The sequence below is a fragment of the Thunnus albacares genome, chromosome 20 (assembly GCF_914725855.1).
Source record: "Thunnus albacares chromosome 20, fThuAlb1.1, whole genome shotgun sequence".
Classification (NCBI taxonomy): Eukaryota; Metazoa; Chordata; class Actinopteri; order Scombriformes; family Scombridae; genus Thunnus; species Thunnus albacares.
In genome coordinates, this window is record NC_058125.1 from 8,732,273 (window position 1) to 8,757,904 (window position 25,632).

The 25,632-nt window shown below is 40.5% G+C and overlaps 1 protein-coding gene across 2 annotated transcripts in view; it reads left to right on the top strand.

The window, feature by feature from the left end:
• The window catches only part of cpped1 (calcineurin-like phosphoesterase domain containing 1), a 36,792-nt gene extending 14,090 nt beyond the window's left edge, over positions 1 to 22,702 (top strand). For both annotated transcript variants that reach the window (XM_044338089.1, XM_044338090.1), the window contains exons 3-6: positions 1,372 to 1,544; positions 2,540 to 2,671; positions 2,876 to 3,008; positions 19,600 to 22,702. In XM_044338089.1, the coding sequence (XP_044194024.1) occupies positions 1,372 to 1,544; positions 2,540 to 2,671; positions 2,876 to 3,008; positions 19,600 to 19,826 (665 nt within the window). In that variant the 3' untranslated portion in view covers positions 19,827 to 22,702. The remainder of the gene's footprint in view (positions 1 to 1,371; positions 1,545 to 2,539; positions 2,672 to 2,875; positions 3,009 to 19,599) is intronic.
• The last annotated feature ends 2,930 nt before the right edge of the window (positions 22,703 to 25,632 follow it).

Consider the following 25,632-nt stretch of genomic DNA (forward strand, 5'->3'; position numbering starts at 1 on the left):
GAGACTGTTGACTGCTAGTGATGACCTATGAACATACTATAACAATATTATTGTTCTTGTTGAACTACTCCCTGTTACTATGATGAAATGTATACACTATAGTATGCAATTACTCATAAATAGTTACTCTCCCAACCTTAATGGGAATGCAGTATTAGTCACACAGAATCTGTTTTACATAACAAAAAAGACCTTCATGTTAATGTGTTGTATTGACAATTTGAAGTCTGGCAGGCTAGCTGAATAATGGAAGAGAGACAGGTGAAAGCCACGTTTTACCTTTTATCTGGATTCATTTTTAAATTCTACATTTTCTCCCTCTGTCATGCACAAGATGTTCTGTCAGAAAAGGCTCTTATGTAACGAGTCCTATCCAAACATCCAAGGAAACGTTTGCTCCAAAAGTAGGCCAGTAAAATAATTACTCAAATGAATAAAAAGGAAAAGAAATAAGAGAGGAGAAGAGGGAGAGGAAGGAGTAACGTAAGAGCAAGGGCTGATAGGTTTATTTGATAAACATTGTAAATTATAAATAGATTTGAGTTTCACCCATACTCTGCCCTTTACCCATGCTGGCACTGAATTCATTTAGTTTCAAACATTTCCTTCTTTTTTGCATGCTTCTCCTTGTTTATGAACTCCAGGCTAAATAATGTATTATGCCTGATTTCAACACAACAGACAATGCAGCGCTTACAAATGAACACATTGTAAAGATCTTGTTAAACAAATAGCCTCATGTATCTTGGACCAGCGAATCTGACAACTGCTCCACAGAGTTGTGGCCTGCGTTCAGCTCAGCAGAAAGGTTGGATTTGTCATGAGGCTTCCACCAAAACGCTACTCATCATGTCAGTAACCATGGTGATATAAAGTTGAGCCGCACAGTGCATTGATCATTCCCTGAGCTGTCATCATTATCATCCAAATAATCCTCCTTCCCTTAGGCGACTCTAACTGGTAGTACCCTTCACGCTCTCAATCTGACAGTTTTCATCAACATTCATATGAGTTTCTCTCTTTCTCCATCTGGCTCATTTTATCTTATTCAGGTAAGATAATGTTGAAATCAAACATCAATTTTTGGCTGGACTGCAGCAGACCAGCCCTATAAACACGAAAGTCTGTCCCTGACTGACTGATCGGCCAGTCGTCCAAGTCGCCACTTCCTGTATCCATCGTTCCAAAAGCCCTCTAGCATTTCATACACGATCCAGCCATACACTAGGTTTTGACCTAGTCTTGTTCTGTTCCAAGTCTATGCTGTTTTGTTTTTATATTTTGATGTCTGTATCCACTACCTTATCTAGCACAAGGACATCAGTCTGTCCTTCACATTGAAGTAATGAGTTCCCTTTTTTTTCTCCCCAGGGACCCCGTTTAGAGAAGGTCAAGAGCGAGACCTGAAGGCGGCGCTGAAAGGGACGGATCCATCCATCCCGCTGGTGTTTGTCAGTGGCAACCATGACCTGGGAAACACCCCCACCCCCGGAACAGTGGAGCACTACTGCGGTGCTTGGGGGGACGACTATTTCAGCTTCTGGGCAAGCAGACACCTAACAGATTTAGTAGCAGTAGTATATATGATATATAGTAGATATGAAAATCTTTGATGTTTTTGATATTTGAAAAATTGACTGTTTCCTCGCAGTTGTTGACATATGTTAGATACAGTTATCAATACACAGTAAAATGTGCCAAACGTTGGGTGAGCATTCCTATGGAAGCCTAATGTTAAATGATGCTGTGCTGTGCATAAATCTACTGGGCCCAACGACAGGCAGCACCATTCTCTATCCCTAACCAAACTTACCTTTAAGCTGCCTTTCACTCCCCGTATACTGTATATCTACACTGTATCTGCTTAGACTAAACTGCAGTGGCTGGCCCAACTGGCTTGATAGACAGAATCATCTTAATGCTATTGCCTGCTCAGTAGTCAAGCTATAATCCCTACTTGTCTAGCTGTACTAGTCTCACAAATAGTTACTAGATATATCAGAAAACTTCAGAGTCTTTAATATAATGTTCATTAGGAAATGTCCACAACACACCATTAGGTCTAATCAAAGATCTTAATTGTATCAGTTCATCAAAGAGACTTTTGTCCAATTCTGAGCGATATAAAAACAGTCAGTTACAATGTTTGATTCTGTCTCTATCTTGCATCTGTAGATTCTTTTTCTTTTTTGAGTTTAAACTTTCATGACCCACTAAGATTATGTTTTTTCGTGTTGAAATTGCAGTCAACACTTGACATTACTCCAGCGTTTACATGTTGGCCTACTTCAATGCAAACCCTTGTATGAATGGTAATGAATGGTAATGGTAAGATGATTCTTCATTGATTCTGTGGTAGTTGGGTTTTTGTTGCAGGATGATAAGAATGAGCACAGGGAAAGGAAAATAGTTGCAGAAATAGAACCTGTAGATGGTTGAAAATGCACTATCAAATAAGCTTTTGTTAAAACTATTTTAGTTGCTGTTCATGTTAACTCCCAACACATCTCTCTGTCTTGTCATTCTCCTGTTGTCTCAGGTGGGTGGAGTCCTCTGCCTGGTTCTGAACTCCCAATTGTTCTATGACGCCTCGGCCTGCCCTCAGCTGAAGGAGGCCCAGGAGACCTGGCTGGAGCAGCAGCTGAGCAGAGCCTCCTCCTCCTCTTCAACGGTAGGATTGCATCAACCGCACGATTCTGATCTCCTCTGCTTTATGAAGATGCACACTTAGATAATGTCTTCCTTTGCTTTGTTTTAAATTTTTGGTGTTGTTGTTGAAATAATTGCTGCTGTCTGCAGCCATAAAACAAACCGATGTAATTTTGCCTTTGGGGGATCAGTGATGTACCCATCCCTCACAGCTGTCTCTGTTCAGGAACCCAAACCCAAACACGTGCTGGTGTTCCAGCACATCCCTCTGTACCTAAAGAGCCCTGATGAGGAGGATGACTACTTCAACCTGCAGAAGGCAGTCAGACAAAACCTGCTGGACAGGTTCAAGAGGGCAGGTAGGACACAAGCTATGGACTTCTTATACCTTTTTCCTTTAGTTAGACTGACTGAACAGGTATTTTGCTTAAGAGCACTCCAACATGAAAAATTTGTTGTCTCTCTAATTATGTTTGTTTGGCTACAAGGTTCTTACTTTGAGATACAACCCACAAAAGAGTTTTATTGTTTTAAAAGTCTAGCAGCTGTCTCAGGCAGCACCCTAAAATATCAGTAATATTTTCTACGATGATGGATTTAGGCCACTCTGAAGTGGTCTTAAATTTCTTGTCTTAATGCTTCTTAGCTAATATTCCTGTTAAACCTGTTCATTCCCAGCATATCTAACAGAAGCACAGTTAAGATCCCAGCCCAGAGGATTAATATGCCGTTAGCCAAAACCACAGTAGAAGCTCCTCGCACACACACAACACAGGCATAATTGAATTAATTAATGCATTCACTTCCTATAAGGAGAATAATTCCATAATCAAAATCCATTGTTGTAGGCTTATGAGAGTCTGATACAAGGGTAACGGACAGGGAAACTCTCACAAGGACAATAAGTCTTTAAGAAGGCAAAGACTCAACACACACACACGCACACGTGACACTATCTGGCCATTTCTGTACAGCTGATTGACAGGGCCTCTCATACGGACACGTGCTACGCTTCTCAATCATTCATCAAGGTGACTGGCGGGGGATGGTATTAATTTCATTATCCAGTCATTATTCCAGCATGTATTTAACCATGTTGGCCCGTTTTGGTCTGATGGCACCTCTCTCTCATAATTGATTCCTACCCCAAAGGGAACACTAGTTAAAGATTTAAAGGGCAATCCGTACACGCTTTATATATATATATATATATATATATGTGTGTGTGTGTGTGTGTGTATATATATATATATATAAGAACAGAGGGTAATACTGTATGTGCAGTCAGTGCCATGCAGAACATGCTACGTGCCAGTGTCCTTTCTCATCCACACTCTTGTTCACACATGTCCTGTTGGCAATTATAAATTCAGACTACGTACAGGGCCTGTACTGTATGAACTACATACATACTGTACATGCATGTACACGGTTATTAATTATTGATGACAGACATGCTGCAGCTCACTTTAAAGCTGGTACACTACATGACTTTCTCATGTTTGTATGCATATACATGTAGGTTTATGTGCGTAAGTACAGTATATGGTGCTTCCGATCAGAGCCAGAGAATTGATGTGATTGTGGGCAGTCTGTGTTTAATCTACATACAGTCATATATATTTTTCTTATCACGTTGGTCTACCCTCTGTGTCCACCCAGCAGCTGCTACCCCACACATGACAATGGGCTGAGGCCAAATGTCAAGCTCTATCTGCTGCAGTCATCTGGAAATACAGAATAGTATGTGTGTTTCCACTGCTGAGATGGAGAAGGAAAGCCTTATCCTTGGAGAAAATGTCCTTACAAGACGGAGAATTACAATGTCACTGTAATGCTTTTGTTCATTTCAATTTCATTCAGGCCATATAGAATCAAGAAGAAATTAGAAAAAAAACCTTTTTTCCAAAAAAGAAGTTCCATGTAATAATCACAAAAAGCTTTGCCATTGTTAGTAGCTTGTGATAAGTCAGCCAAATGTATAAAATGTAAAACCAAAATCTGATGACTTGACAAAAAACAGCACTCGCGTAAATGGAATGAAACCAGTTATTGTTGAATAATACAGCCTTTGTCTCTTGGTTCTTCCTGCTCTCCTCTGATCTCCTCCTGCGCTTTCATGCTCCTTCTGCTCTCTCCTTCATCTGCTACTAGGAGCTGTAACGTCTGTACTCTGAATCTACTGGAGTCTGTCCTGGAGGCATGCTTGTAAAAGAGACTGACTGTGATCATCACAACCCTGTGTCAGTTTATGATAGAGAAGCTACTGTACATTCATATCAGATACGCTGTAATCAGGAGGGTCACTGCCAGGGCAGGAAATGACACAGTGAGTGGAAAGACACAAATGTGCCTTACATACTCTTACAAACTGCAAATAAGATTTTTGTATTAAAAATTGAAAATAATGAAAAATTAAAACAATCTTTACACTATAGCCAGCCTCTAGCACCCACATTAGGTTGAGATTTTGTTTTTTAGTTCAATATCTCAACAACTATAGCCACGTTTCGACCACAGGAACTTTCCCCAGGGACTAAGAACCTTTCGAGGAACTCAGTTCCTCTACCTGCGTTTCCACCGAAGGCACCAGGGTCTAAATTAAGTTCCACGTAGATTGTTTTACCCCCAGAACAGTCCCTGCTGGGGGGTAGTACTTTCCAAAAGTACAGGAACATTGAGAGTGAGTTTTGCAGGGATGACCGCTGATTGATCAAACACACGCAGCCCAACCGCTTCAACTTGTGTTCCGCTTCATTCATAAAACAAAGAAGTATTCTAGTATTGATTTAGGAACAATTTAGAACGAGGGGAGGACATTTCTCTCTGTTTGTTTACATGAAAAGTAAAGTTAGGCTTTGTTATTGAACAAGAGAGAAAGAGGGAGCAATAACATGAGCGAGCTGAGAGCACGAGCAAGCAAGTGCGAGAGAGAGAGCAACGGTGGTCGAGCAAGGAGAGGGAGCAGCGGTAGTGAGAACAAAGCAGCGAATGAGAGAAATAAAAGGTTATTTTCTGATTGTTTCATGTCGTTACATTCTAAAGCAGAAATAAATAACCATCAAACACTCAGCTGATGATTCACTGTAGAGACAGTAGCTCTTAGTTTCAATGTCATTTTCCTCCTCTGCATTTCTCCTTTTCATTCATTCATTAACATCCAACTCATGCAGCAGTAAATACAAAGAACAACAGGACAAATCTGTGTTGTTTTTCCCTCATGTGAATGCTACGTTTCAAGCACCGCCGTTTTTAAATTCCTTGTGGGTCTAATTTACATGATCTACCTGGTTCCTCAGATGCAGTGGAAATGCAGAAACAAGACTGCACAACAGGGACTTTTAGTTCCAAGTTTAGTTCTTGAGATTAGTTCCTCTGGTTCCAAAGTACCTGGAACTTTTGGATGAAATAAGGCTTATTTAATAGATTGCTACAAATTTGATACAGTAATCCATGTAGCCCAGAAGATGAATCCTAATGACTCATAATCCCCTGGCTTTTCATCTAGCGCCACCAGCAGGTCAAAGTTTTCTCTTAATCATTGAAATATCTCAACATCTAATTATGGATTGGCACAAAATATCATACAGACATTCATGGTTCCCAGATGATGTATCCTAATGATTTTGGTGATCCCCTGATTTTTCCCCTTGTGCATCCATGAGGTTTGCATTTGTGGTTTTGAGTGAAATGTCTCAATTATTGGATGCATTGCCATGAAATCTGATTTCCATAGCAGTCATCAGGTCAAAATGTTAATTTGTCCAATACTTTGGTTTACGACCAACACTAATGACATCTCAGCAGCCTCAGCTCAGATGTCAGATCGTGCGATGAGAGCAGGGGCATCATCCATCTGTGTTGCTCTCGTTTTGAAAATGCAGCAAAGCGGTGACCATGAAACTCACTTTGCCCATCTGTGCGGTGTTTTGGTGACCAGCGCAGAGCACACAGTGCACAGGTGGGAGGAGAGGCGCAAGCAGGTGGAAGTTTTTTGGTTGAAATTTGGTCCTAGACGTTGTGATGTCTCAGAACCACGTCTGTTTCTGGTGCAAGTTATTTCAGTTAAACACTCTCAACCAAAGTCGGCACAGAAAATAATGTTTAAATAATGTGTTTAAAGTCAGTAAATCACTCTGTATTGGTCTATAAATGAATGTGGGTGATTCTTATAGTATCTAATGTCCGCAGCTGCTTTATACTGTTTGAAATGCTTTTTCTTCAGTTCATTAAATCCTCGCAGCATCTGAAGGCAGAAGGACAGATATGTTGATAAATGTGCAGCCTGTGATTAGAGATTAGTTGCGCCAGAGTGCAGTACCATTAGTCATTCACTGTTTACCTTCATTAAACCACCTGAAAAGGACATCAGGCAACTACATAATAACCACACACACCTCTACACATCAGACTGGTCGATTATAACTCACTACTCTGCCTTTTTATGAAGAAGACGTCAGGTTAGCAGAGCTCATCATAGTCTCTGTTCCGACATAGTTTTCAGCAAAATTGGCATCCCATGTTTGTTTCTTGAAATACATTGGTGCAAAACCTGTAATGTAACATTAATTACTAAACTATGTAACAATTTTCAAGGTCAAATACATTAGAGTTATGGCTGACATAGTGTCGGTCTGATGTAATCATATAACAGCTTCACCAAATACACACACACGCAGACACACACATATATAACGTGTGTGTGTGTGTAATATGTATGTATGAAAATCCTACTGCATCTGTCTTAGGCTGCAGGTTTGTGGTGATGTGTGTTTATCTTTGTGGGGTTCTGAACCATCCAGACATTTCTTGAGGAAAAGCTTTCTGTTTGTTGAGCTGTCATCATGCTTAACTGTGATTGCCACAGCTGTTTCACAGCAGTGATGTGACTGGCTTAGACGGTATTTGATAATCACAACACCCGCCGATCTATATTCACCTTCACCCTGCCTTTTTTTGCACTTTGCACTGAAACCCAAATCCCAAAACCGATGCGCTTGTCATTGTGCTCACACAGTTAAAGTAGGACCCATAGTATTGTTGTTTTATATTTGTGGGTTTTAAGGATTTGAGAGCTTCAGAATTATGTGAATTATTTTGACACGTAAAATTGGCAAAGAATTGGCTAAAACTCCACTTACTCATATTTGAATACGTTAAAACGTCCACACTCACCTACATAATACATAATCAATTACATCATAGAAAAACAAAAGGGTTCTAGCTTTTTTTTACATAATGCACCCACATCACCTAAAAAAGCAGATACATTTTTACCAGTACCAGAAACTTGAAACACATTTCATGAAACACATACTTGCTTTACTTGCTCATTTTTTCTTTATATGTTAGCTACAAAATTAAGGAACTGTATGAACTGTGGTGAAGTAGCATTTCCCTGCAGGGCAAGCAAGCGCCTGGTAAAAATATCCCAACGGAGGAACTGTAGGCTTTTTAGAGAAGAAAACAATAGAGGAATTGTAGAAAACAAGGATATGTTATTTACTGCATATTGAAGGATGAAGAGAGCCAGGGAAAGTGTGTTGTTTGTCTTCCGACGAGGGGCTGTGTTTCCTCTCATCCATGGTAAATGATGTCTCTTCTGGACATACATTGGCTATAGTAATTTTCCCCCTCTTTCGTCGCGTTATTCACGCGTCACCTCCCTCCCCTGTTGGTCTGTCCTCACCACTGCACCCTGTGATCTGACGCTTCCAGATGTGCTCTTGTACTCTGGTGATCATTACTGTCATTACAGTAAAGGGCAGCATCATTAACCTCACACACACACACACGTCTTTCTCCGGTCTTGCTCGCAGAAAGCTTCGAGTACACCGAGGAACAGTTAAGCGTTGGAAGAAGCATGAATGTCATTTTTTTTTTGCTGAGATTTTCATTTAAGTAAGCAGTTGACAAGGACAAGTCTCTATGTTTGTGTAGCCAACTCTCATATATTTTTGCCTGGAAGACAAATATATCCATACCAACCATTCAAGGATTACAAGTCTTATATTGTAAAAAGTATTGAGCTTTGTAATCCCTTAATGGAACCCTTGAAAGCTCTGTACGATACACTAAAATTGCTTCTCTATACCAATAATGCATGGACATTGTTCAAAAAAACTCAAGGATATTCTTCCTAGTTGGCTGCCTTAAAGTTATTCGAAAAAAGCGAAACAGCGGTCTGGCATGAACAAAAAGGTAAAATTGGCCAGCTTTCCTCATTTCTTTGTGTAGTAATTTGAATTCTACAGTATAGGAAGCAGCTTTGAAATGGTATAGCTGCATGTTACACAAACTGGCATCAAATCAATCCTCATAAGCACATACACAGTTTAAGACACTGCTATGTATAACTGAGTCCTCTGACCACTCCAGAGGTGTCTCGTAGGGGAGTCAGTTGACTTACAGCAGCTGGGGATTTGGCTCAGCATTTGTGAGGTTGTTATTGCTGCTGCTGGGTTTTCTGCCACCCCCCACCACTCCAGTGACATATGATGAAAATAGAGAATATAGTCCCCTGCAGACAAAGAAATACATTTAATTGATTTTTTCCCCACTGTTGTATTTTTCCATTCCCGTCCCTACTTCTTCTTCTCATTGGATAGGTGTGTCAGTAGATGCTGTAGATGAGTAATTGTGTGTGTATTTTGTATGTTTTGCATGCACTTGCGTATGCATTTTGCATATAAATTGCCATGCAGTGATGCATTTTTCTATGCATGATCTATTCTACTGTAAGTATCTATATGTTATCTCAGCAGCACAGCCGCACACGGGAAAGGTGCGACACCAATTAGTCTTCCTCTGGCTCATCAGAGTGAGCAGTTCCACCCTGGGAACTGTTGACTGCATTCCCTCTCATATTAATGATACAGTGTCTCTGTGTGATGACCTTCTCTTGGGCTAGTAAAGTATCATGCAATTCCCTTTTTTTTAATTGCATAAGCAATTACTCTGGTTTCTGATTTGACAGTGATTTGGTTGATATTAAATCTTGCCTCACTCTCTGTGTTTAATATCTTTTGAGTTTGAACCAACTGTCTGACATATTTTAAATCTACCAACGATTAAGTGATTTACTGGTGATTTACTAACTTTTTAAAAGAAAATCTTTTGATATTCACTACTTGGTATAAGAGTTTGTCAGTACAGTACAGTCAGTTTGTTGGTAACAATAACACAAAGCCCTAAACACCCTGGAGGAAGTTGTCTACTCTTACTATGGGTACTTCTGTGCTGCCTCATCACTGTCATACCCATAATCATAGTAAATAATTCTCTCTCGGGCTTTATTGCCCCTACCTATGCCAGTTTTTCAGTGCAATGAGTGCAACTCAGCCAGCATTTTGTTAGTGCAAGCAGAGAAAGAAAGACGTGCGAGATTTGTAGTTTGCTTGCTCGTTGACGATGTTGAATTTAGAGGTGGCTTCGGTGATGTTGAACAGGTTTTTACGCACATCCAGAATCTCTTAAGAGAAGATTGAATTCCCATGGCTGGGGACCGGTGACTCCTTTCCGAGAGACGAGTAGAGTAGCAGAAATCCCAGCAGTGCTCTCAGCCTCTCCTCTCCTCATAGATGGAGTACTGTAATTAGATTTCTTTGCAAACCCCCCGCAACCCCCTTCTCCTCCTCCTCCTCCTCCTCCTCCTCAGAGGTTTATATCCTACATTCAGGATACCTTCAGCACACAGACAAACAAGGACGAATGAACGCACACACAGATAGACAGACAGATACACACTTCCACGCTGCTTTTGTTAACATCCAGACCTTACTTGCATATAGCAAAAAAAACAAAGCAAAAACAAGAGTGCAGCTGAGAAATTCATTGGAATTCCCAACATTGCTAGCGGCTGTAGAGTTGTACATACAGTAGCTAATTAGAGGCGAAGATAAGCCATGTGCTGCTCTGCATACACTCTCTTAGACTTAGTCTTTCCTTCTCTGTCTCTCACTCTTGCCGCTGGTTGTCTTTATCAGCAAGGGTCCTACCCTGTTCAAAAGCGAAGGCACATTTATCACCCACTGGGGGATTTGATAAGAGGCCAAGGCTAAGCCTTTAACCACATTGTTTTAATGATGAGGCTGAATAATGCTTTTGCGTTTCTTTCTGTATCTCCTTCTCTTATTGTGTCTTTCTCTTTGTTTCACCATCTCTTTTTCTACTGTAACCAGTACTGAGCATTCAGACTGGAAACAGGCTGCGTTGGTGGGGGAGTGTTGTTTCAGGTACAGCAAAGATGACAAAATGTGATCCAGGAAGGCTGATTTGAGTTATAGGTCCGTGAATTTGGAGGCTTATCAGACATTGACACACTGCACAGTGGTTTATAATTCTATAAGACAGGATTTTACAACTCTGGAAGGTTATCGCTATGGCAGTCATCTTATCATTTGTTGTGGGGATTGCCAGGTAAATGATAGAGCTACCCAGTTTATGTTACAAAGTAATGTACCAGAAATGTGTGTACCAGAAATCTTCCACAGCAAGTGAAAGTGATTGCTCTTGCTTGTGCGTTGCCAAAATTTAAAAAAAAATGTTTAAATTTGACCGGGAAGCAAAGCTCAATGCTTTTTTGGTACTAACTGAAGTGAGTCCATAGTGCCAAGTATCAAAAATGTCAATTATTGAAAAATAGAATGAATGTCTAGTCAGTAGGGTTGTCACTTTTTCCAGAAATCAATTTCATTCGAACGCAATCCACATAACGTGATGCTATGCAACTTGGAATTTTATATCGTGGCTCCAGTTCCATCATCAGATCCTGAAACCCCTCTCCTGAAATAATACCAATAGGCCTCATATTCTTGTACATAAATCTTGCTATCTTATCACTGATGGCATTTTTACGAGCTTCTGGCAAGAGTCCTGTGGTTGAGCGTGGTGAAAGGTAGGCAGTCAGACGAGGGTGTACAGTTGACACTGCTCTTTTTGTTTGTGGTACCTCCACTGCCTCACTTGGGTGGCAAGTTAGCAGGTGAGTCCTCACATTTTTTGTCCTAGAGTAAGACAGCTTGTTGAAGGTCATTACAGTTCAAATATTTAATTTTATTCCCACACTCAAAAGTTTGAATTTCAAATAAAAAGTAACAGCCCTACTGTCAGATACCTAATCTTAACTTGTTCTTCTATCACATAGATCATCAAACTTTTGTCCATTTTAAACAGTTTTAGTCAGTTCAAGTTCTTTTAAATGTTAAATGAAAAAATGAAATGTTTATATTTCTCAAAGTAAGGTTTCAGAAAAAAAGTATCGTTTTGGTATCTGTACCAAAAGTCTGGTTATTATTATAAATGTTTAAATAGAATCAAGCCATATGTGTAATTGTGATATAACTTAAACTATCCCATTTCCTTACAGTGTCATAAGGAATATATAAGCCTCTTCCCCCTAATTTGTTTCAAGGCCCGTTGTGCTCAGGGAAACATAGTGATAGCTTGGTGAATTCAGGATGATTAGGTACCATGTTGAGTACCAAATGGCCAAAAGAGCAATAGATGACATGCTGACTTCTTTCATTTCCCAGCCCCTTTTTGTGGAGGTGTGTGTGTGTGTGTGTGTGTGTGTGTGTGTGTGTGTGTAACTGGAGGACACAGGAAGGAGATGCTGCTCGATAACTGATGGGTGAGAGTGATTTATGGGGAGCCGGGGTTGCGAGATGCCTCACCACACTACATCATTTTGTATCCCTCTGTCATGCAAATTATCAACAGTCACCATTTCATGATGAATTATTTCCCAGACCTGCACTTTAATGACAACCGCCCTTCAATACAGGCGCACACGTTGTATGTTCACTCCTACGCAGCCCATTCTCACAGATGTGCGGATGACAGCTATGTTCAGAACTGCATTAAGAGTTTGAGTCAAAGAGAGGGAATGAAGAAAAGGAGGAAAGGTCTGAGGGAAAATGGCTTCTCCTAGAGGAAATCACTGAGAGGGAGTAGTTTATTGGAAAGATAGGAATTTAGCTCCCAATTAGCAAATCCAATCTTGTAGCCTGCAAATCGGTGACCAAGAGATGAAAGGGAGATGATGGAGAGTGGGAAGGGAAAGAAGGGGAGGGTAGATTGAAGGAAGGTACCCAGACATCAAACATGATTAGATGTGGACAGATGCTTCGTTACTTCCTTTATTCCTTTATTTGGCAGTGTATGTCGGCAGCCAATATTAGCATATAAATAGTAAAACGTGTTTCAGAATATTCAAACACATCCAGCAATTAAGGACAACATGGCTCAGATGACTGCAGCATATAAAAATCACAATAAACAAAATACAGGCGCATATTGGAAGGTGTTCCCCTCTCCTTTCTGTACATTTTCTGCCACCCTGACTAGAATTCAATTTGACTCTGGGTAATTTTCCTCTGTTTGCATTCAATATGTTTTCATTTCTCTGGTTATTTTCTGAGCACTCTAACACACACACCCCCCTCCCTCCCTCCCTCCCTCCCCCCCTCCCTCCCTCCCTTCTTCCCTCCTTCCCGCTGCCTGTCAAAGCAAAGGCCAGTCTCCAGATGGGAGTCTTTATCACAAAGAAAAGCACAAAAGAACCAGCACTGTTTCAAGGCTGACAGGTGAATGGGATTTCCGCAGAGACCGAGACAAGATGTGGAATTATCAGCACAGAGAGTGCATGTACCCACTCAGCAAGTAAAGCGTTTGGGAAAGGGAAGAATGCAGCAAAGCATGGTGTGGAGACAAAAATGGGGGGGAAATTGGACTAAACAATCCTCTGCTGAATGTGATACTGCCGTCCTCCCGTCTGCTTATAGCTCAGTGGGTAAAGCAAGAAACTTACACTTAGCGAGGTTATATGTTCCATATATGTATGGCTGAATGGGTTTAGTATGATATTGTCAGTTTAAGGAGAGGTATTTTATCCTTGATGTGGCTCAATGACTGCAGCCATGGCACTAACATTACCACAGTTGAGGGTTTAAGTCCCGGAAGGCCACCCACGCTGATTGTACTGCGAGGCACTTTGGATAACAATGTACAGAAAGTGATATGTGCTACTTTGATTGGAGTAAAGCGAAATGATATAAGTTTTGTATCATGTTTCGTCATTGTCAAATCAAGGCCATTTTCCCAGAAGGGTGCCAGCTATCATTATCCTGGAGGCAGCAGTAGCCGACAGTAGTGCATTTAAGTCCACGAGCTTTCTGGTTTTCATTCCAGCAGAGACCTACAGCAGCTATTCAAACTCATGACTTGCCCTTTCAGGTTGAAGGTGGGCACATCATGAAATCAGCTGCTATAATGATTCATGAGAGAAAGTATCTGCAGATTCCTTGTTCTTTATTCGCCTAGTGGTTAAAGAAGAATGAGCTTGGCAGTTCAGCCTGAATAAAACCCTAATGTCTTCAGTGGAACTACTTGCTGGCCAGCTACCAAGAATGAATAAAGCAGCATTTCCGAGCTGCATCATGCTTGAGCGGAGTTTCCATTTTGCCATTTTGAAGTAGGAGTTTCAAACTCTAAGCTTCAATAGCAATGCTAGTGGCATGGCTCTACAGATGGCAGTTTCAGTCTTTTGGTCGGTGAGTCCAGCAGTCTTACTCCCGCCTGAAATATGTCAACAACTGTTGGATGGGTTGCCATGTAATTTTGTACAAAAATGTATATTTCCACAAAGATGAATCCCTAAAGATAATCCCCTGACTTCAAAGTCAAAGTATCCACCTATACTGTGAAATATCTCAACATATACAGAGTACAATACTTTGGTTAATGATCAAATCACTGTAAAACTAATGACATTGCCATCAGCCCCAGCTGTACTTTGTGCTTCGTGCTAACGCACTAAACTAAGATGGTAAACATGGTAAACGTTGTACTTGCTAAACATCTGCATTTTAGCATTGTCATTGTGAGCAGTTTACACCACTGTGCCAAAGTACACCCTCACAGAGCAGCTAGCATGGCTGTAGATGTCTTGTGTCATATGCAAATCACACAGACCAACCAGTTTTTGTGGCTATCTACAGGGTAACCAATTCTGTTATGGCTGTAGACAACGATTAGTCATTTTGTCTTTAAAATGTCAGAAAATAGTGAAAAATGTACTTTTATAATTTCCAAGGTGACATCTTCATATATGTTCTTTTGTTTGAACCACAGTGCAAAACTCAAAGATATTCAGTTTACTTTTACAAAGAAACGCATGAAATTACCACATTTGAGAAGTTGAAACCAACTAATGTTTGGCGTTTTGTCAAAAAATGACAAAAAAATAGTTGCCGATTAATTTTTCGTCGATCGACTAACAGCTGCAGTTCTAAATCCTCTATGTCCCTTTTCATCTCAGTGTTCAAATCACAGCAGAGCCAGACCATGGCAATTCCAGACAACTTTCTAGGAGTACATACAGGCCTAAATCCCTTACCAGACAATCACAAAACCTGAGTAGTGTCTGACCTGCAGTCAACCTTAGTCAGGAAGAAGGTTGCCAGTGTGGATTTAACTCTCATCACTGTATTGGTCTAGAACGGGTCACTGCCAATCAATAGTATATGCTACAGAAAAGACTGCTGCTCTTCTTTATTGCCTTTGAAACAATAGTGGGGTTTTTTAAATTGTTTTTTTTTTTTTTAGCTTTATTTTGTGTATTTTTCAGTTCCATGCAGGCAATCTCAGCTTATACTCCCCCCTCTTTGGAAGATCACCTTCCCCCTTCATTTTCTGGAAGACAATTTCAGAGGTCAGCTTCATCTTCTGTCGGCATTGCAAAGGGGACAGCTTTCTCAACTTTTTTTCTTTTTTTTATTCTATTTTCTTTTTTTTTCAGTTGTTTATCTTTTTTTCATACAGACAATCATTTTTGAGATTGAAAATGCTTTTCTTTCTCAGACCGACCCTCTGCTTTCTGTCACAGTGTGTTTTTAGCAGACAAGGGACCAGGTGGAGAGGTCGAACATCTAAAGCCTGCGTAATGATGCTGCTCTGAAAAGGATGTGCTCAAATGAATTCAGGTCATGTCGTTATCACTGGTCCTTTGCTAAATTGTTTCTATGAAATCGTTTTTTCTCCATAAGAGCCGATTTATTTCCATGACATACAAATTGTCGATTGGTTCAGTCCACTTCAATTCTCAGCTATACTTAAGACCTTGAAAGAAAGCCTGTAGTGTGTTGTGACAAGCGTACAGAGATCCCATTCTGCCTGATAGACATTAGACAGGTTAGCCAAGCGCATCTCTCCCAGGACAGCTGCGCCCCGGTGGAGAAAAGTAGGAGGTGAATCTCTCATAGAACAGAATAGAATCTGTTGTTCTAGTTATTAGATAACCTGTGTTGCAAAAAGGATAATTATGATTGGCTTAGACACACATTTTAAATGGTAGTGAAGTACAGATCTTTGAGTGCATCCAAATTAAAGGGGACCTATTATGCTCATTTCCAGCTCAATATTTTTATTCTTGTACTCCACTAGAGTAGCTTTGCATGATTCAAAGTTCAAATAACTCCTTATTTATCTTATAATGGCCCTTTATGCAGCCCCTCATTTCAGCCTCTGCCCCTCTTCCCCCTTTGCACCCACTCTGTTCTGATTGATTTACTTTTCTGTAAAGGTGTGATATATTAACTTTTTGCTGATGTTTTATTAAAGGAATAGCTCAATATTTGGGGCAATACGATTATTCACTCTTTTTCTGACAGTTAGATGAGAAGATTGATACTACTGATGTCTGCACACTACATATAAAGCTACAGTCAGCAGCTGGTTAGCTTAGCATAGCATAAAGACTTGAAACAGGGGGAAACAGCTAGCCTGGTTCTGTTCACAGTAAAAAAAAGAAAGAAAGAAAGAAAATCTGCCTACCAGCACATGACCAAGAAAAATTCCCACACATTTTTACACTTTGTATGTGCTAGTAGGTGGATTTTGTTACCTTTAGATAGAGCAAGGGGAGCTTTTTCCCCCCTGTTTCCAGTCTTTATGCTAAGCCAAGCTAACTGGCTGCTTGCTGTAAATCCATATTTAATGGACAGATATTACAGTGGATTGATCTTCTCATTTAACTCTCAAGAAGAAAGTTAATAAGCATATTTCCCAAAATGTCAAACTACAAGATAAAAAACAAGTCAAACTATCTCCTTTAATGCTGTGTGTAACAGTGCCTCCTACTATGGATGTTCTACTGCAGCCAACGAACATGCAGCACAATCGGCTACATGGATGCATCACAAATATGTCATATACATATGGGGGAAGCTCACTGCTGCTGCGTGGTGGTGTCAAGCAGCGTGTGTGTGTGTGTGTGGGATGTGGATCATCAGAGACGTGGCGGCAGAACTCAGACGCACTGACACATGTATACATATGCACTCTTACACACTCCCACACACTTTATTTGGCGGCATGATTAATCATGGCATCTTTGGGAGCTTCAGAGGAGGTTCAGAACACCATATCAGCTTCAAAAAGATTTTTTTCCCTACTGGCTCATTCGTCATTATTATTCCAGGCTTAATTTCTGTCTATCACTTCTTTACTATTGCTGTTTTAGCTTTTTCCTCCCACTACCTCATCTTCCTGAGGTGAGAAAAAAGTCATAGCCCTCATGTGGTTATTGTAACAAATCCAACATTTCAACAATCAGCGTCTCTAGCTGAGTCATCAGGTGATCCCATCAAACATTTTCCGTGGTTCACACTTCTGTTGCTGCCTCGCTTTGTTTTCATTCGCAGGGTCTGAAATATTGTAGATGGAGCTGCGTAATTCCTCGTAAGATAGATAAGAATCACTTAGGTGTCTGTTATCATGGAAGGATTGCACCACACACACACACACACACATACAATATAATGAGTACATGCTTTGGCCTGGAGGTGTAAAGGGCATTTGTGGCCTTTCAGCCCTCATCTAGAAACATCAGCAAGGACGCACATGTACATAAACACACATGTACACATATTTGTGACCAGACAGTGTTGAGCCTGGCCAGTTCATACACTCAACTAGAGCTATTGGCAAGGTTATTTGAAAGGCTATTATTCCTGGCACACAAACACAAACAGATTCATAAAATCTATGGTCCATAAGGATATAGCTGCAGGCCCACCCACAAGTCACATGAGGGTGGGCTTCACACAGTGCTGCCCCAGGTTCTGATTGTAAATGAATTTAGCTCTGGTATACAGGCCTAAATCATCAATTTCCATCTACGGCGGATTAATTATTTAATGGTCCAACATGTGCAACCGCTGGCCTCGCATAGCTGGAAATATTAATATAAATTTAGGTCACATTTGTATTCTGGTGCTGTTTGATTATGCAGAGTGGGGGGACTTGATTCAGGGCAATTTCATGGCGCTGACATCGAAGTAGTATCAGCAGTGGATACATAAGAGTTTTTCGGAGGGATCTTACTTGTCTTTGTTGTGCAGATTTCTGGGACAGACCGACGTCTTTCTCATGCACAGACTGCAATTTATCCTCTTTTGTTGCCAGTTTTCATCCTTTTTTTTTTTCTTTTTGGGCTGGGTGTCTCTCTGGAGACGAGGCAGCGAGCAGCCAGACTTCCCTCCATGGAAACACTTGCTGTTAGAAAATAGAGCAGCTCATTTTCTCTGCCAAAAGCCTGCAGTAAACTCATTTTAAAATCCCTTTACCTATACATATGCATGCACATTTGAACATGCAAGCACACAGATACTATAGGTATACCTTTATCTTTCTATTTTATCTTTAAGCAGTCTATCCTGACATAACTCTCGTTCAAATATTTTCCTTCAGCACACATTCTACATTATATTTACCTCTTGTTCAAGTGAAAATTGCCCAAAATGACACAAGCTTGCCAGAGAGTCAAATTGGTTTTCCCAAAAATAGGGTATTAAATTCAGACACTCAAATACCACCTTCTCACAGCAAAAAAAGCTCATTTTGCACCCCTCATTCAATGTGAGGCTTGTTCAGCGTTCCATTTGAAACGTACAGTCATCCCACAGTAGAGACAGCATCACTGCCGCAGGGCTGAGCCAGAACCTCACAACTCTATTAATGATGTTGTTTGTAATTGAAAATAAATTGAAAATCGTGGCTCCCTAATGAAAGCTCCCTTAGTTTTCAAAATATTCTACAAGTGGAAGGCACGCTCTTTCCTCCTTTCTTTCTTTCTCTCTCGGTGCTCTCTTTTTCCTCCTTACCCTTCTCTTTTCCTTTCCGTCTCTCTTCCTTTCTTTCCGTCCTACTTTCCTCCCTTCCTTCTCTCCTCTCCATCTCTCTCCTTTCTAGTTTCTCAGGTCTTCTCTTTTCATCTCTATCTTTCTTTCTCCCTCCCCTCCTTCCTTCCTTCCTCTCCGTCTCTTTCCTTTTTTAGTTTCTTGGCACTTTCATTTTCCTCCCCACCCTTCTCTTTCTTTTTTTTTTTTGCCTCTCTGTCTTTCTCCCTTCCTTCCCTCCCCACCATGTCTCTCAGTTCTCCTCTTTTCATCCTTTTCTTTCTCTCCTTTCTACTGTCTTACTTCCTCTTTTCTTTTAACTCCCTACCTTTCCTTTTCTACCCGTAAGAATTTGTGTTTAGTCTGGTAGATATGAAATTCTTCTGCAGCACTGCTCTTGCATATACATATATGATGTGACTAATAATCATATTATGCTAATGCTAAGTGAGCTTAGCACATGTCAGAAACCAAGAAACTGAGCAGCTAGTTTTGCTTTAAAACACAATAGGGTAGATAAAGCACAGACAGGCCAGATGTGGTGTAAATTACATGGCACTTTATAGAGCATGTTGCTTATTTATAGTGATATCCCAATTTAGATCTGTGATGTAAGCAGAGACAAACTAAACCAGGCCACAAAAAAAAACAAATTCAAGCTTTTGTTACTAAAGCTTTATGTAGTTTCTTCATTGCTGCACCAACTTAAGCGTCCTCATACCTTTTTTTTTTTTTTTTTTGCCTGTTTCCTCCTCTCTCACATGTGCCACAGGGGTGAAGGCCGTCTTCTCCGGCCATTATCACCGGAACGCCGGAGGTTGCCACGGTGGCCTAGACATGGTTGTGAGCTCGGCCATCGGCTGCCAGCTGGGCGAGGACACTCACGGCGTCAGGGTGGTGGTGGTGACTGCGGATGATGTCGTCCATCGCTACCACAGCCTGGAGCAGCTGAGGGTGGGAGGCATGGACGAGGAGCTCAGGAAACTCCTGCAGGCCTGACGACGGATGGAGGGAAAACTAGAGATGAGATGAGCTTTTTTTTTTTTTTTTTTTTTTTTTTGAGAATTGTTTCGTTTTGATTTTACAGTTTTGAGCCCCTCATCTCAGAGGCAACAAGGTTTTTTGGAGATGGATTTGTTTATCAACTTGCGGGTCTACCAGTGAAAAAACTAATTTAAAGATCTAATTTGACACTCGTTAAGTGTCTCTCTCCACTGAATGTTTTCCTGGGAGCATCTCTCGTTGTTCAAGTCAGTAAGGATGTTATTTTCTCTGGTCCAGCCATGAAAGGGGCACACAGAGATCAGTGAATGTGTACAAAACTAGTGGTTCTTTTGTAGAGAGGCACTACCTTTCCCGCACAGTCCTCCCATATCTGAAGTAGCATTACATCCTCTCTGACACCCACTCTGTCTGTCTGTGCTGTGTTAAAGTTCGAGACAAAATGCTATTGTGTAGTCAGATGTTGTCAGTGTAACTTTAAATGTATTATTTGATCTTCTTTTTTTTTTTTTTTTTTTTTTTTGAAGATTCCACCCAAAAACTTTAAAACCTCGTTTAGATTTCAGGGTACATTGTGTTTGGTGATAATGTAGCTTTCTCTTGTTTCAGCAGATAACTGTAGTAACAGTGCCAGATGAAATCTATCACAGAAGAGGAAGAGAAAGAAGCCCTTTACCAGAAAATAATGCAGCTACAGGGCTTGTTTTGAATTAGTAATACCCCACTTTCTCGCTCTTGGTGTCAGTATTTCTTGTTGTCGTAGGTATTTCTACTGTTTGCTGTTGCTGCAATTTAATGCCTTGTTGGCCATCCTATGCAAGCTAATCACATCACTGTGTGGGTGTGTATGTGTGTTTTTATGGTTAATGTGGTATGTTGTTTGACCGGGTCAGCTGACCGCTGACCTCAGATGAGCTTGGGATCCTGTCTGTTTATGGCCCCATTATAAAACCAGCATTAGTTGACTTGAGAGGTCATTTTTAATCTATATTAATAATAACAAAACTGGCAATCTTGTTTTTGACTGAAACTTAAAGTTATAAGAATATAGATTTCAGCTCACTGAAAAAAAATCCCAGACGAGCTCTGATATGACTGTGGGAGTGACGCTGATATCTTTGAGATAAAATTACAAACAGTAACGCTGGATTACATGCTGCATTATTTCATGTGAATCTCCTGTGCGTGTGAAGGCAATTTAAAGCCAGTGCAGGAGTGGCGGACTCTGCCGCTATGAAAACTAGTATATAGAAAGATAATTATTGAATGTAAATACATTGAATGGCTATTTCAGAAAGAAATCACAATAAATAATATTAAACATGGGGTTTGATACCATGAAAATCTCAAGGATTATAACTATAGCGTCTTTTTCCTTTGTTGGGCAGTACAGCAGAGCTTATTTGTGTTTGACTGATAGCTACATTTGAATGTGTTTCTCTCTAACAGAGGTTCACTCACTTAAAAATCAGAGGAAATTCATTACTCTGCATTACTCCATTACCATTAAATTACTGTGGGGTAAGTGTTGTAATATCCATTTGGTTCATTCTAGTGAACTTGTTTATGAAAGCGTAGATCAAACTTCCTGCAGTTTTCCCTCACTGTGATGTTTTGTGATGAAAATATTTCATCATTGGACCTGATTTGCAATGAAAATCTATGTTGCAGCACTTTTAAATCACACTTATCTGCACATGTCAGGGATCCTCGCAGCGCACCCTGCACATAAAGAAGTTCTGAGTAACATTAAATAAATGAAATGTGATTGTGTTGTTAAACGCCAAACTAAAGGACTGGTGTGAGGCTCATAACACATAATGATAGAGATGTGATCTGTTAGTGATTAATAGGGGGACATAGTATTTTCTGACTGGTTAGTCATATAATAGCTGAAGGAACCTCACTGTGTTACAGCCTGCTAGCCACAGGCTTATTTGGAATCTCACAGTCCCGAAATTGTCTTTCAAATGGACATTTCTGCAACAAAATTACTTTATCCATGAGCCCTAAATGACTCTACTCGATTACACTCTCCACACACACACACAGACTCTCACACTCACCCTGACCGACTGGGAATGTAAGAGTTGTCATGGCAACCCTTTAGCAACACATCTGTGTGTGTGTGTGTGTGTGTGTATGTGTGTGTGTATGTGTGTGTCTCGGAGGGCGACTGCGAGTGTTCGAGAGAAAGCGTACGCACTCCCTCTCTGTGTATGTGTGTGTGTCCGTCCGTGGTCTGGTGGGTACTGTAGGTGAATTTCCATCAGCGACGCATTCGCTGACCTCATTTCACACTGACGGATTCTGTCTCTTTTCCAAAAAGTCAGCATGTGATGGAGGGAGGAGGGGGCGTCTGAGAGGAATGGATAATGAGTGTGATGTGTGAAAGATGACTCAGTCCATCTCCTTCATTTCCTGTCTGAGAAGGAACCTTATGTCCTTATCTATTTTTATATCCTCATGGTAGCCAAGCTCAATCACATTGTTCTTTATCTTTTTTTGTGTATGTGTGAATTTGTTTTAGAGCACATTTGCTGTATGAATTGGGGGAACATCACATTCTTTGACTTGTTCCTGTGTTGAATTCTAATGAATGACCGTACTGAACACCATGACTGTGATATGATTGGTTGTATTTTTATAATAAATGTTGATTTTATCTAATGACTGCAGAGTGTTATAGTGTTTAGTATGCTGTGTTAGCTATTCTTAGTACTTAAAATGCTGGACTTGCACAAACAACTTTTCATGCATTTTTTTCTATATAGCAGTGAGATACAACTCTTATTTTCTTAAAAACGTTTTGACCTTATGCACTCAGAAATCACTTCACAGAAAGTAACATTAAACTACATCACTGCTCTCCAGCCCGTTGCTCTGTCATGCTTTAGGGATAACAGAAGTCATCTCAATCAGTGTCATGTTTTTAGCCATGCTAGCGGTCAATTGGTCGGTTCACCTTTAGTTCAGACAAAAATATCTCAACAACTATTGGGTGGATTGCAATGAAATGTTGTGCAGACATTCATGGTCCCAAGAGGATGAATCCTAATGACTTTGGTGGTCCCCTGACTTTGCCTCTAGCGCCACCAGCAAGTTGACCTTTTGGTCTTTAATGCCCTAAATTTGGTACAGACATTCATGTTTCTGTCAGGATTCAATGTAATAACTTTGGTGATCCATTAAGTTTTCATCTAGCACCATTACGAGGTCAAAAGTTCACATTGTCCTGTACTTTGGTTTATGATCAAGTATATACAACACTAATGACACATCCATCAGCCGTACTTTGTGTTTAGTGCTTATTAGCAAATGTTAGCATGCTAACATGCTAAACTAAGATGGTGAACATGGTAATTATTACTTGCTAAACAGCATGCTAGCACTGTCATTGTTAGCTGCTGACGTTAGCATTTAACTTGCTACAGAGCTACTTGCAAGGCTGTAGACTCTAATGCCAGGTTCACACTACACAATATTTTCGTCTGATAAATTGTCACTATGTCAAATTAGACAATTATAGAGTCATGAATTCTTGCCATGACTTGGCCAAGAGGCATGTTTACAGTTATCTGTGGAAGTGCACCTATTGGTCAACATCATGGAACACGTGGAAGTTGTTGCAAAACCCAAAAGAAGGTTAAAAGTAATAACTTTTTTCGGGACATTGTGAGAAGTCCCAGATACAGCATCATTTTTTTTATGTTTTTGTCCATGTATTGTATTGTCATGTATTGCTTGACTGCAGCTCTGCGTAGCACTTTTGCCCAAGACAAATTGCCTTCGGGACATTAAAGTTTATCTCATTTCATCATCTCATCGCAACATCTCACTATGATACACTACACGGGATAAAGCAATCAGTTTTTGCACCCAATACCTATTTTCAGTCCCAATGGCCTACGCCTGTCCAGTCAGGCTATTATCGGGCTGATATTGTGTAGTCTGAACCTGGCATTATTCTTGTTGTAATGTAGTTTGATCTCTCACTGAACAGACTAATTTCAACAAGAGTGTAGCTTTCTGTCTCCTTTTTGTCTCAGTTTGAATGTGACATTTGGTGTGTAGCCTCTTCAAAAACATGGAACGCCTCCTCAATTCTGTTGGCTAAATGGTGATACAGGATGATAAATCTGACATGTATCCATCATCTTGAAGTTCAATTTCTTCAAACTGACACAAATCTGGGAGAAACAGATGCATTGTCAGCCTTGTAGAACAAACAGCAATAACAAATGACGCAAAATACACCAGATCAGTATGGCTGTAACTTTAGGCTGATAAGAGATATCGACACATTCATCTTCAACTAAATCCAATTCTCACACACACACACACACACACACAAACACACACACCACATATTGTATTCATATTTTTTCCACTCTATCTGTGTTAAATTAGAGATTAGCTGACTCTTAGCCAGAGCAGCCTGCAGGGAGTGAGCAGGTGGGGATTGCTTGCTCAAGGACTCTTCAGTTGAACAAATGGCTTTTATTGGACACAACAGCAGAGACTGAATGCGGGATTGACTGCTTACAGGACAGTAATTCATTCACAAACCACAGACACCGGCGCACATATACACCTGGTGCTATTCTGCTCTGAAAATGAAATTTAGCCCTCTACTGCTGCAAAATTGCGATGATTTGTAAAAATTGCTGTCCCTGTCATTTCTGTGAAAGAACATGAAGGCTCATTTTGTTAAATTGCCAGCAAATGGTTGATATTGCAAAAAATAAAAATGTCCTCACAAGATGGCAGCTCTCTGGACAGACTTGAGGTCAGCAATGTGCCCTTTGCTCTCTGCTCCCATCCGGCAGGAGATTTATTCTACCGTGACAGATGAAAGCTAGTTCCTGTTTATTGATCCCAAAGCCCTGTCCCAGAGTCCGCTGGTGCTCAAACACATACAAATACAGATACACATATACGTATAGACACACATACATAAGCTGAAACACACTAAAAACGCATAAAAGACGCATGAGACTCTCCACAACACTTTCATCAGCTGCCAAGAGAGTAAAATCCGCAACACTGATGTTTTTCCTCACACAAGTGCGCACTTCAGGTGGATGTGGGGGACGGGTCAAAGGACACCTGCTTTTGAACGCACATGAGAAGCCTATGAAGCATGAGGGGGTTGTTAACATTTCAGAAGTGAGCCAGGCAAAATCACCAGAGACACAGAAAGGAGCTTATTTTATTTTCGCCTGAGTGTTTTGGTTCCTAATGGAGTCTAAGAAGTAATCATTACACGGTGGCAAGAACACTTTGGTCGTCATATTTTTGGCTCCATTCTGTTAGCAGTGTGAGCGAGCGGGTATCTGAGGAAGCTTACGGCACATATTGGAGGTGCCGCACCCAATCCAAAAAGCAAAGAGCGCTGTGTAGAACTGTACAATTTAACAATTCATCCAAGATTTCAAACTCAGAGCATTGACAGCTGAGGCAGTTAAATTACATGGTCCATGAGTTAGGGCTGCCATTCCTATTGTTGGAATAGAGAAAGTAATTTCACAACACAAATTTTCTGCAGTATAATGCCTGAGGACTTAAATCCACTTTTATTTGGTTCACTCAAATGACTTTGTGCTAGAGTCTAGACGGACTTGTGGTAAATGGGAGATTTGTGTGGTAAACAATGACACCACTAAGAGCTTTATCAAAAATTACAACCAAACAGAGAATTGCTTTCTAAATGGATTTGTGTGGTTGGGGCATAATTCCTGATAATTCTGTGATATGATTATCAGCTTAAGTAGAGGAGTTTGCTTGAATTGAATGTCTGGTC